Source organism: Halichoerus grypus, chromosome 9, assembly GCF_964656455.1.
Source record: "Halichoerus grypus chromosome 9, mHalGry1.hap1.1, whole genome shotgun sequence".
Taxonomy (NCBI): Eukaryota; Metazoa; Chordata; class Mammalia; order Carnivora; family Phocidae; genus Halichoerus; species Halichoerus grypus.
The window spans coordinates 29997849-30011028 of NC_135720.1; the positions used below are offsets into that span (position 1 = coordinate 29997849).

A 13180-nucleotide genomic window follows, 5' to 3' on the forward strand; every position below is an offset into this window, starting at 1 on the left:
AATGTCCCCTTCTTCATTTAAAAGAAATTGAGAGAACAATACAATTCTAGTAGCCTGTGAATTCTTTGCTAAGACCTCGAGACAGGGAACATCCAAAAGCTGACACTTCACAGGAGGAGGGGCCGCTTCTACAAGGCTCAATGTTGTACTCAGTACAACTGGCACGTGGTAAGGTACTCATAAACTATCTGTATAGAGAGTATGTTTTAGAATATGATTCACAGCACTACAAAATTAGTCTGCATAGCACACATACCAAAATTAAGATACTTACTCCAACATCACGCTTATAAATTACATTTGCTCCCTCCAAAGCAATCTTCCTTAAGTTCAAATGGCATCTTGTTCTAAAAACACAGACTACATTTGTAATTAGAATGTCCAATGCAACATCACTGTCTGCATCCATTGGGGTAGTTTAAAAACTTAGCTTCCCACCACGAAGATCACATCCTGAGAAATAAAACAAAATAAAGTAATTAAATATTCTGTTATTTTTCACAAATAGTCCTAAAAATTAAAATACAAGAAAGGAATTACATTATTTATTTTTTAAATGTTATTCAAACCAAATCATGTCCCTTCTGTTGCCCATTAAAAAAGTCACTTTCAAAAAGATAACAAACATATCATATAAAATCTTTCAAAATCTGGGCCTAACTTGTATTCCTTACAATTAATAAGGAACTTTCACATGCCAGGAGCCTACCAGACTCATCTCCTGCTACTTGCCTTAACAACCACTATGTTTCAGATGTATCACAGTTATAGCAATTCTCCAAATATACCAAGTTCAAGGGCTGGACTTCGTGGTCCCAATGTCCAATCATTACTATAACCCACCTCATACAACTTGCCAGGGCTAAAAAAAAAAAAAAAAAAAAGATGACCTATTTTTCCTCTATTTTAGGTACCTGGCTTACTTGTTTAAAGAAGGATAAATATTAATTATATTAGTTAACAGATTTTTCTCATTTACTAGTCATTCATTCATTCTTTACTTATCAAATTATCTTCCATACACTGAAGACACCAGAGAAAAAAATGAGTAAGACAAAATCTTTTGTCTTCAAGGAGCTCTGTAAAAAGCACAACACCATTTTTGTCAAGATCACAGTCTTCCAGAATATACCTTTCAAAACTATGATATGAGCATTTCTATAAACAAACAAAAATGAGCCCTAGTTTTTACTAAGCGTATGACCCGTATCCAGCTAAAAAATTCTCTTTGACTAGGTTTCTACTTTTATTTATTTATTTATTTGAGAGCGGGGGAGGAGCAGAGAGAGAGAGAGAAAGAGTCTCAAGCAGACTCTGTGTTCAGCACGGCCCGTGTGGGGCTTGATCTCACAATCCTGAGATCATGACCTGAGCCAAAACCAAGAGTCCAAAGCTCAACTGACTGAGCCACCCAGGTATCCCTAGGTTTCCGCTTCTTAAAAAACAAGTAACAGGAATTCAGCTTACCTAACCCACAAAGAGAAAACCAGAAAACACTAATATTACTATTATAATGACCTTTAAAGATTCCTTGAAGCTGCAAAATGAAAAACTAGTATTCCTTATAAGGATTCAAATTATTATATGATTAAAACAATGAAGATGCCAAGAGTCCCAATAAAGAAAATGCAAGCTTGTTTTCCTGTCTTGTAGTATTTGATAGAACACAAGTCAGACCACGCCTTCCAGCACCAGTCTGGGATGATGGCGCATTCAGCTCTGTGTACCACATGTATCTTAGCTTCATCAGGTTTTCTCACATTTATATTCCCTTCAATCTGTTTATCTTCTTGTTTTGTCGTTTTTTGTGTATATCTGAGCAACCTCAAACAATTTTTATGTACAAGGAGTGGAGCAGGGGTAGCAGTGGATAGCTATATATGTAGACAGATTAATAAAGAGGACAGAGACAGTTATCAATACTGATCTTAAACAGTGGGATCAATATCTGACTCACCACTTAACCAGTTATGAGAACCTGACAAGTTATGCAATCTTTCTGGGCCTCAGTCTTCTCATTTGTGACATGAAAGACAGTGCCCTACCAGAAAGTGTAGGGATTATAGAAAAGGTATAAGAAGTACCTAGCGCATGTATCTGGTAACAATAACACAAAAATGACAGTTAATATAGATCAAATAAGTTTAAATCAGCAGGCAGAGCAGAGATACCTTAGTATCATTTTCCATGATTATATTATAAACCAGATATTGAGCCACCTAGACCTCACTGGGTTTCCTATGTTCCTATAAAAACTGTGCAATAACTGTGAAGTAAAGAAGCTCTTAGTTGCTTACCTCAACATCCATTCTATCCTTCCTTCACAATGAACAGAACCCAATGGAATCTAGCTGGGTACACTGTGGGAGAAATCAAATACTCTACGTACTTTCAAGGCTCCCTGGTAACAGACATAGCCAAGAGGCCACATGGCCCTGTCATGGTTAATGAAATGTAAAATAAAATAAATGGTTTTGTGTCTTTTGGGAAGAAAAGACTGCTTAGAGTGACCAAACTAAGCCAGCAAAGACCCCTTTGCCTTTCCACCCTTCTTCACTTTTATTGCCTGGAGTTTGGATGTAAGAGTTAGAGCTCAAGTAGCCATTTGGGATCATGAGACTATGTGATAAGGATAGTAGAACAGGAAGACAGAAGATGCCTGAATCCCCGATACAGTGAAACTCCTTATTATCTCTGCACTTCCTAATTCCAGACTTGATGAACGTGAGAGAAAAATCAATTTCCATATCAGGCCTGAACATGTTGGATTTTTGTTATATGCTGCCAAACCTAATCCTAATGGATACACATCCCATGAGATAGGCTACAGAAAGCACTACTTAAGGAGAAACTATGAAGAAACTATGTCAAATTTACTGTTTCACACAGATTTTTTTTTTTTACATCAAACAGGTTAAAACAAATTAAGGGAAGAATACAAGGGCAATATATAGGGTAAAAAATAAGTCAAGAGAGTAGGTGTAAAGCAAATCTTGGTGAATGCAAAGAAGCCTTGAAATTAATACAAAATAGGTGATTGTGTCTGTACTTTAGCAACTTAAATTCTAAAAATGAGGTCACAGGCCTAGTTCATCTTAAATGTTCATATTTTACATAAATATAATCTGGCAAGCAGCCTCAGAAAATACTATTGCTCTCATAGGTTTTCAATCAAGGATATAATATGAAGTCAGTACTTAAAAAAGAGACATCCTACATGAAAGACTCCACATTTTTGAAGCATTACAAACAAATAAAAAAAAAAAAACCACTTGCAATTAATTTATCTATCTTGTAAAATAAGGGAGTAGTGCTGGATATTAACAAAGATTCACCCCACAGCTATCATCATACTGAATGTTGAAAAGCTCAAAGCTTTTCCTCTGAGATCAGGAACGAATCAAGGATGCCTACTCTCACCACTTTTATTCAACATAGTATTGGAAATCTTAGCCAGAACAATTAGGCAAGAAAAAGAAAATGCATCCAAATTGGAAAGGAAAAAAGTAAAACTGTCACTTTTTGTGGATGACATGATTTTAAATACAGAAAACCCTAAAGACTCCACCAAAACAGCTATAACATAAATGGATTCAGTAAAGTTGCAAGATACAAAATCAATATATAAAATCTGTTCTGTTTCTATACATTAGCAACAACTATCAGAAAGAGAAATTTTAAAAACTCACTTTACAATTGCATCAAAAAGAATAAAATACCCAGGAATAAATTTAAACAAGGAGGTGAAAGACCTATACACTGAAAACTGTAAGACACTGATGAAAGAAACTGAAAAATAAACAAATAAATGGATATACCATACTCATGGATTGAAAGAATTAATATTAAAATGTCCATACCACCACAAAACAATCTACAGATTCAATGCAATCTCTATCAAAATTCCAATGGTATTTTTCACAGAAACAGAACAAACAATTCTAAAACTTGTATGGAACCATAAAAGCAATCTTGAGAAAGAACAAAGCTGGACTCTGATTTCAAGCTATATTACAAAGCTATAGTAATCAAAACAGTGTGGCATTAGCATAAAAACAGGCACAGAGATCACTAAAACAGAATAGAGCTCAGAAATAAAACCCATGCATATACAGTCCACTGATTTATGAAAAAGGAGGTGAAAATATACAGTGGGGAAAAGACAGTCTCTTTCAATAAGTGGTGTAGAGGAAAACTGGACAGCCACATTCAAAAGAATAAAACTACACTATCTTATACCATACACAAAAATTAACTCAAAACGGATTAGAGACTTAAATGTAAAACCTGGAAATATAAAACTAGAAGAAAATAGGTGGTAAAGTTCCTTGATATCAGTCTTTGCATTGAATTTTTGGATCTAACTTTATTTTTTTAAAAAGATTATTTATTTATTTATTTATTTGAGAGAGAGGGAGAGAGAGAGAACCCACGAGTGGGGGAAGGGTCAGAGGGAGAGGGAGAAGCAGACTCCCGCTGAGCAAGGAGCCTGACCCGGGGCTCGATCCCAGGACCCCAAGATCATGACCTGAGCCAAAGTCAAACACTTAACCAACTGAGCCACCCAGGTGCCCCTGATTTTTGGATCTAACTTTAAAAGCCAAGGCAACAAAAGCAAAAACAAACAAGTGGGAGATAGATTAACCTAAAAAGCTTCTGCATAGCAAACAAAATGAAAAGGCAACCTACTGAATGGGAGAAAACAGTTGCAAATCATATACCGGATAAGAGGTAAATATCCAAAAAATATAAAGAACTCCTATAACTCAATAGTAAAAAACAATAATCTGATTAAAAAATGGGTAGAGGAACTGAAGAGACATTTTTCCAAAAAAGACATACTGATGGTCAACAGGCACATGAAAAGATACTCAATGTCACTAGTTATCAGGGAAATGCCAATCAAAACCACAATGGGCTATCACTGCATATGTGTTAGAAAGGTTGTTAACAGAAAGACAAAAAATAACAAATGTTGGTGAGGATGTGGAGAAAATGGAACCTTTGTGCACTGTTCGTTGGAATGTAAATTGGTGCAGCTGCTATGGAAAACAGTATGGAGGTTCCTCAAAAAATTAAAAATAGAAATAACATATGATCCAGCAATTCTGCTTTCGGATATTCATCTGAAGAAAAGGAAAACGTCAAATCGAAAAGATATATGCACCCCTATGTTCATCACAGTATTATTTACAACAGCCAAGATATGGAAACAACCTAGTGTCCATCAATGAGTGAATGGATAAAAAAGATGTGGAATATGTATATATACAACGGAATACTTCTCAGCCATAAAAAAGAATGAAATTTTGCCATTTGCTACAACATGGATGTACCTTGAAGGTATTATGCTATGTGAAATTAATCAAACAAAAATTTTACTTATATGTGGAATCTAAAAAACAAAACAAATAAGCAACAACAAAAGCAGAGACTAAAAAATACAGAGAAGAAACTGATTATTGTCAGAGGGGAAGGTGGGTGTGGGGATGGGTGACATACAAAGGGGTTAAGAGGTACAAAGTTTTAGTTATAAAATAAATAATTCACTGGGGTTAAAAGTACAGCACAGGGAATATCAGTCAATAATACTGCAGTAACTTTGTATGGTGACAGACAGTAACTACATTTATCGTCATAAGCACTTTTTAATGCATATAAATGGGGAATTACTAAGTTGTACACCTCAAACTAATATAATATTGTATATGTCAACTATACTTCAATTAAAGAAAAGGTTAAAAACAAGAAAGAAATACCTATTGGAAAATAAGAAGCTTGGAAACAAATGACTTAAGCATTTGATCCAAGAAATCAAGTAAATAATAACCATAAATATATAAGGAAGAAAATAATAAAAGTAGAAATAGTAAAACTAAAAAAAGCAAACATGGTAGAAATAAAAATTCATCTCAAATTTTAAGATTCCAATAGTTTTTTTCATGAGTATTAACAAATAATTTTCTTCTAGTTTTTTGTACAGTGTAGTAAAACAACATATATATAAAATTACTATAAGAAAAATAAAATTAATTCTATTTTGATTTCAATATAATTATCAATAACTTTCTCACCGCCCATGGTTTAATGAGGTGTTTTGTCCTGTGTCTCAAGTAAATGCCTATGAGTTGTCCAATATTTTCTTGTAATAAAAAGCAAAGTTCAAAACTGCACCCGTCCTAACTTCAGGAAATGTCATATTTCTAGCTTTTTATTAAATGCATTATAATTGTGGTCAAAAGTACAAACTTCCAGTTATAAAATAAATAAATCCTGGGGATATAATGTACAGCCTGGTGACTAGAGTTAATACTACTGTTTCCTATATTTGAAAGCTGATAAGAGAGATTTTAAAAGTTCTCATCACAAGAAAAAGAATTTGTAACTATGTGTGGTGATGGATGTTAATGACATAGTGTGGTGATTATTTTGTAACTCATACATATATTGAATCATTAAGCTGTATACCTGAAACATAATGTTACATGTCAATTGTATATCCATAAAAAATTTTAAATAGTCTTAGAAAAAAATGCATCATAGAAGTTGAAGCAGCTTCTTCCTCACTCAATGATTTTAGGGATAAGAACAAATTGTGTTTTAGGTTCTCTGACTTTCTAGCGGTATTCAAAAACATTACTTGAGCAACCATCACAAACTGCAACCTTAAAGCATTGCTTGGAAAACACCGCCACCTCCTGGCTCTTAAGACAAAGTGCATCAAAGACTACAGGTATACCTTGCAGATATTGTGGGTTTGGTTCCAGACCACCATAATAAAGTGAGTAACTCAATAAAGCAAATCAAATGAATTTTTTGGTTTCTCAGTGCATATAAAAGTTGTGTTTGCCCTATACTGTAGTCTATTAAGTGTACAATAGCATTATGTCTAAAAAAAATCAATGTATATACTTTATTTCTTTATTGCGAAAAAAAAGCTAACCATCATTTGAGCTTTTAGCAAGTCAATCTTTTTCCTGGTGGAGGGTCTTGCCTTGATGTTGATGGCTGCTGACTGATCAGGTGGTGGCTGTGGAAGGTTGGAGGCTGTGGCAATTTCTCAGAGTAAGACAATAATAAAATTTGCCAGATGGATTGGATCTTCCTTTTACGAACAGTTTCTCTATAGCATGTGATACTGTTTGATAGCATTGGGCCACTGTTAGAACTTCTTTTAAAATTGAGGGTCAATCCTCTCAATCTACTAAACCTACTACTTTATCAACTAAGCGTATGTAATATTCTAAATCCTTTGTTGTTGCTTCAACAATCTTCACAGCATCTTCACTGGGAGTAGACTGCATCTCAAGAAAACGTTTTTGCTCATCTGTAAGAAGCAACTCCTCATCCACTCAAGTTTGATCATGAGATTGCAGCAATTCAGTCACATCTTCAGGCTGTACTTCTAATTCTCATTCTCTTGCTTTTTCTACCACATCTGCAGTCACTTCCTCCACTGAAGTCCTGAGCCCCTTAAAGTCATCCATGAGGGTTGAAATCCATGAGGGTTGAAATCAGCATCTTCCAAACTCCTGTTAATGTGGATACTTTGATCTCTTCCCACGAATCACAAATGTTCTTAATGGCATCTAGAATGGTGAATCCTTTCCAGAAGGTTTTCAATTTCCTTTGCCCAGATCTACCAGAGGAATCACTATCTGTGGCAGCTATAACCTTATGGAAATGTATTTCTTAAACAGTAAGACCTGAAAGTTGAAATGACTCCTTGATCCATGGACTGCAGAATGGCTGTTGTGTTAGCAGGCATGAAAATAGCATTAATTTCGTTGTACATGGCCATCAGAGCTCTTGGGTGACCATGTGCATTGTCAATGAGCAGTTAATATTTTGAAAGGAATCTTTCTGATTCCTCAACAGTGGGCTTAAAATATTCAGTAAACCACATTGTAAACAGATGTGCTGTCATCCAAGTTTTGTTGTTACATTTACAGAGCACAGGCAGAGTAGCTTTAGCCTAATTCTTAAGGGCTCTAGGATAACTGTTATGGTAAATGAGCACTGGCTTCAACTGAAAGTCACCAGCTGCATTAGCCCCTAACAAAAGAGCCTATTCTTTGAAGCCAGGCATGGACTTCTCTCTAGCTATGAAAGCCTTGGATGGCATTTTCTTCAATCTAAAGCTGTTTGTCTATATTTCAAATCTGTTGTTTAATGCAGCCAGCTTCATGAATGATCCAAGCCGGATCTTCTGGAGAACTTGCTGCAGCTTCTACATCCGCACCTGCTGCTTCACCCTGCACTTTTCTGTTATGGAGACGGCTTCTTCCCTTAAACCTCATGAACCAACCTCTGTGAGCTTCAAACTTTCTTCTGCAGCTTCCTCACCTCTCCAGCCTTCACAGAATTGAAGAGAGTTAGGGCCTTGCTCTGAATTAGGCTTTGGCTGAAGGGAATCTGGTGGCTGGTTTGATCTTCTATCCAGACCACTCAAATTTTCTCCTTATCAGCAAGAAAGCACACATTCGTGTGTTTACTGGAATAGTACTCTTAATTTCCTTCAAGAACTTTTCCTTTGCATCCACAACCTGGCTACCTGGCACAAGAGACCTAACTTTTGGCCTATCCCAGCTTTTGACATGCCTTTCTCACTAAGCATAATCATATCTGGCTTTTGATTTAAAGTGAGAGCTGTGTAATTCTTCCCTTCACTTGAACACTTAAAGGTCACTGTAGGATTATGAACTGGCCTAATTTCAATATTGTTGTGTCTCAGGGTATAGGGGGGCCTGAGGAGAGAGACAGGGGAATAACCAGTTGGTGGAACAGTCAGACACACACAATATTTCTTGATAAAGCTTGCCATCTTACATGGGTACATTTTGTGGTGCCCCAAAACAATTATAGAGTAACATCCAAGATCACTGATCACCATAACAAATATAGTAATAATGAATAAGTCTAAAATACTGAGAGACTTTTCAAAGTGTTGGAAAGATGGTGCCAATAGATTTGCTTGGTGTGGGACTGTCACAAACCTTCCACTTGCCAAAAACTCAGAATCTGTGAAGTGCAATAAAACCAGTTATGTCTGTACTACATTTTATATTTTCCACGCCAGGAAAGATATTTAAACTGAAAGGCTACAATAAACACTGTCATCAAAACAAGGCAAACCCCTAAAATCCAGTAAAAAGCCAAAAGAACAAAACCAAATAAACCTGAGAATACAGAAAAGTAGAATCTAGCTACTTTAAGTGTATTCAAGTTGCATCTGAGGATACTGAGGGAGGGGTCTCCAACGCTTTAACCACAAAATTACCATCCATGATTTGAGAAATGGCAGAAGTAGGGGAAGACAGAATATAGAGCAATTTGCAAACAACACGAACCCTCATGGTCTCCTGGAAATTGTTCTTTTCTACAAGTGAGGCATGTCATCCAAGTAATCTCCTATTCTTTAAGAAGCTCTCAAAATAGCACATTAGGAAACAGACATTTTGTGCCCAGTTTCTAACAGATTACTTGACAGTCTCTCAACACATGCCTGTGACCAAACTAACGTTTTTGCCTTCTAAAAAGACGGTGTTCTTTCACATCTGTTTAATAGTACAGGAGATAGCTTACTTCTTAATTTTGTCTTCTGGAAACTGGTGGTATCACTGCACCTCCCAAGGTGCTTTTAAGGATTAAATACAGTTATCTATGTCCAGTACATTGCATACAGCAGGCGTTCATTATATGGTAGCTATTACTGTTTGATGGATTAACAGGTAGTTGAATTTTATTATCAAATAGTATTATTTAATGAACTGATGCAAAGCCTGAGAACAGTAACATTAACAGATGGAGAAAATGGATATCACAACATGTTAGGCAGGGGTCAGCAAACTATGGCCAATGGGCCAGTGGCTATTTTGTAAAAAAAGTTTTATTGAAACATGCCATGTTCAAGTATTTACCTAATGGCTATGTGACACAGCTAAGCAGTTATGACGAAGACCAAATGACCCACAAGACTAAAACAGTTACTGTCAGGTCCTTTAAAAAAAAGCTTCTCAATTCCTGGGCTAGCCCAATGAGGCAATATCAATAAAATAAAATGTAACACTGACAAATTTTAAAGCCCACATTTTTACTAAGATGAGCAAAACATCTGTTTGTCATGGTCCTTGACTGAATCCCGGCTTGAACAAACCAGCTGTAAGAAATATTTGGGGGCAATCAGTATGTATCTGAGTGATAGATGATATTGGGGAATTACTGTTCATTTTGTTACATGGAATGATAGAGTGGTTATGGAGACAAATATGCTTGTTTTTTAGAGATGCATACTAAAATATTCAGGGAGGCATGTCATGTGTATAATTTACATTAAAATACAAGCATTTTTCATTGTCTGAACTGAGTAACAATTAGATTTGGATAAGGTTTCAGATGATTCCCTAGATGTTGGCATCTTGCCACAGGAATCAAACAAATTGGGACAATCTACTCTGAGATACAGAATAGATTTGAATAGTAGACATAATTGTATTTTAGGATCAAAAAATGTCATGTTACTATTTCATTTCTTAATTGTTAAAGAGTAACAATAATTTAAAGAATTGTTTAGGGATATATGTTAACATATATTAAATCATTTAATTGTTAACAATTTAACAATTTAACAATTGTTAAAATTGTTAACAATTGTTAAAACTAGGGGATATATGGGTACTTGTTATACTATTTTCCCTACAATTCTGTCTGAAAATTTCCATAATAATTTTAAAGGGTATTTAAGAAAAAGACTTTACTTCATACTAGGCCATACTAAGGCAACATGAAATTGTAATTACTTAAAAGACAAACAAACAAAAGCTAGGTTAGATAGGAGTGCCCAGAGCAAAGACGTAATAGTCTTTTTTGTGACTGAAACCTCTAGAATGTCCTAATATTATCATTTAAAGAGGGCAATGACAACAGATATCCAGAGGAAAGTAGGATTATGAAATATAAAAATAATTGTGTGAGGAAAGTCTCAGGACATTTAGCAGAGGAAAGAAAAGATAGCAGTTGTTCTCGAATATCTGAATAAAAAGGAAAATGATAGAACCAGTTAAAGTCACATGGAAGCAAATCTCACAAAGCCACACCAATAAACAAGTACCTACAGAGCAGTAGGCTCCACAGAAGAGAAGTCTCAAAAAAAGAGGCAGCGGGGCTAGAGAATTAACCAACAGTTAGGGATGTTACAGAATGAGTCTTCCATTCAGTGGAAGAGGAGACTAGATGGTTTCTAAGATCCCATCTAATTCTAAAATCCCAGATTCTAACATCTTAGATGCAGACATGCTATAGACAAACTTAGGAATTATATACTAAATTTTGATTTTAATTCAAGAGCTTTTATGTTAATTTAGTTAAATTAGTTAATTTAGTTAAATTAACATCCCAATTCTCAACATCCCATTTTCCCTTCCACATGCATTTGTGTTCAAAGGGGCAGTAAAGGAAGACAGTTGTTAGCAGCACTAAGGGGCAAAAGTATAGGCACACGACCAAAACTGCAACCCTTTCGCTTGTGTGGCAGCAAGGAGGACATTTTCGTGCATGGCACAAGAGCTTAGACTTTAGGGGCCCATCCTTAGGGTTGGCATTTTTGTGTTTCAGCTACAGGAAACAAACTTTACTAACAGTAGGCCTGGCCTCAAAAACTCTTGTACTTTCCAAAGGAAAGGATTATATATTATGCCACCCATATTATATAAAACATTTAACAAATACTTAAGTATAAAGTAAAAGTATTTGATATACAAAACCATTATCACATTAAGTTAAACAGAAAGTTAAAGCATCTTCATTACTTTTGCCTCCACCTACTACCTATGACTCATCTAAATACCAAGTCTGAAGAGTAGTAAGCAGGGAGCATTCATGTAAATAACTTGCATCAAAATGAACCGTTACAATTTTTTAAATCCATATAAACTAAAAAAAATACTGTTTTTTTTAATGAAAATTAATTAACAACAACAACAACAATAACTGGGGGTTTGTCAGCAACTATCTATTTAAAAAAACAGTAAGGAAAAAATTTTATGCCTCAGTCAATAAAAATATTTGTAATGGTGCCTAAAAGGTAGTGGAGCAAAATTTAAATGATGCTGATTTTCTGAATGAGTGCTTAGTAAAAGATAAGTCAATGGTTTACACTCTTGTGAAAAAGTTCCAGTTAAGAAAATATTTTGCGATTTAAAAATTCATAATCTGGGGCGCCTGGGTGGTACAGTCGATAAATGGTCCAACTCTTGGTTTCAGCTCAGGTCGTGATCTCAGGATTCTGAGATCAAGCCCCGAGTTGGGCTCCACACTCAGTTCAGAGTCTGCTTGAGATTCTCTCTCCCTCTCCCTCTGTCCCTCCCACTCAGGTTTGCTTTCAGTCTCTAAAATATATAAATATATCTTTAAAAAAGTACATAATCCAATATCCGTCTCATATTAATGTTTAAACAGTAGCCTACTTAAGAATTTCACTATTTCATTATGTACTAAAACCTACCTATAAAGTAAGAAAACCTGGATCCTTATAGAACCTATGTGACAGTGGGCTAGCTCTGAACTGTTCCTACACTTATTTGTAAATAGTGCACACCATTTACTCATCACGATTGTTTTGAGGAACTAATGAGCACCTCACAAATCATAATATGCTCAATTAAAGTAATGTCATATTAGTCAATGCTAACATTAACTAATGTATTATTGTGGATAAGAATAGAAATAGTACAATTTACTGAATACAACTTGAAATTTGGGGAATCAAACTCAAAAAGATGAGAAATCAGGTGTACCAATTCCTTATTAAGAGCAAAATTTATTTTGGATACGTTTCTTTTTTTTTTTTTAATATTTATTTATTTGAGAGAGAAAGAGGGTGCACACGAGCATGTGGAGGGGTAGAGGGAGAGAATCCAAGCAGACTCCCCACTGAGCATGGAGCCCTATGCAGGGCTCGATCTCAGGATCCATGAGATCATGACCTGAGCCGTAATCAAGAGTCGGACGCTTAACTGACTGAGCCACCCAGGCACCCACTGGACAGATTTCTTAGTATTTCAAATAAATGGTTTTAATATATGATTTTTAAGGAAGATATAATCTTCTGATTACATAAAAAATACTCAAAAACAAGTCATTCATAGTTCTACCACAGTGATAATTACTAAGTTTTTTTTTC

General features: G+C 35.4%; 1 protein-coding gene across 1 annotated transcript in view; it reads right to left on the bottom strand.

Moving 5' to 3' along the window:
* The window catches only part of TBPL1 (TATA-box binding protein like 1), a 33652-nt gene that overhangs the window by 6993 nt on the left and 13479 nt on the right, over positions 1 to 13180 (bottom strand). Inside the window, exon 2 of the mRNA XM_036097435.2 lies at positions 275 to 453. Within this exon, the coding sequence (XP_035953328.1) occupies positions 275 to 409 (135 nt within the window). The 5' untranslated portion in view covers positions 410 to 453. The remainder of the gene's footprint in view (positions 1 to 274; positions 454 to 13180) is intronic.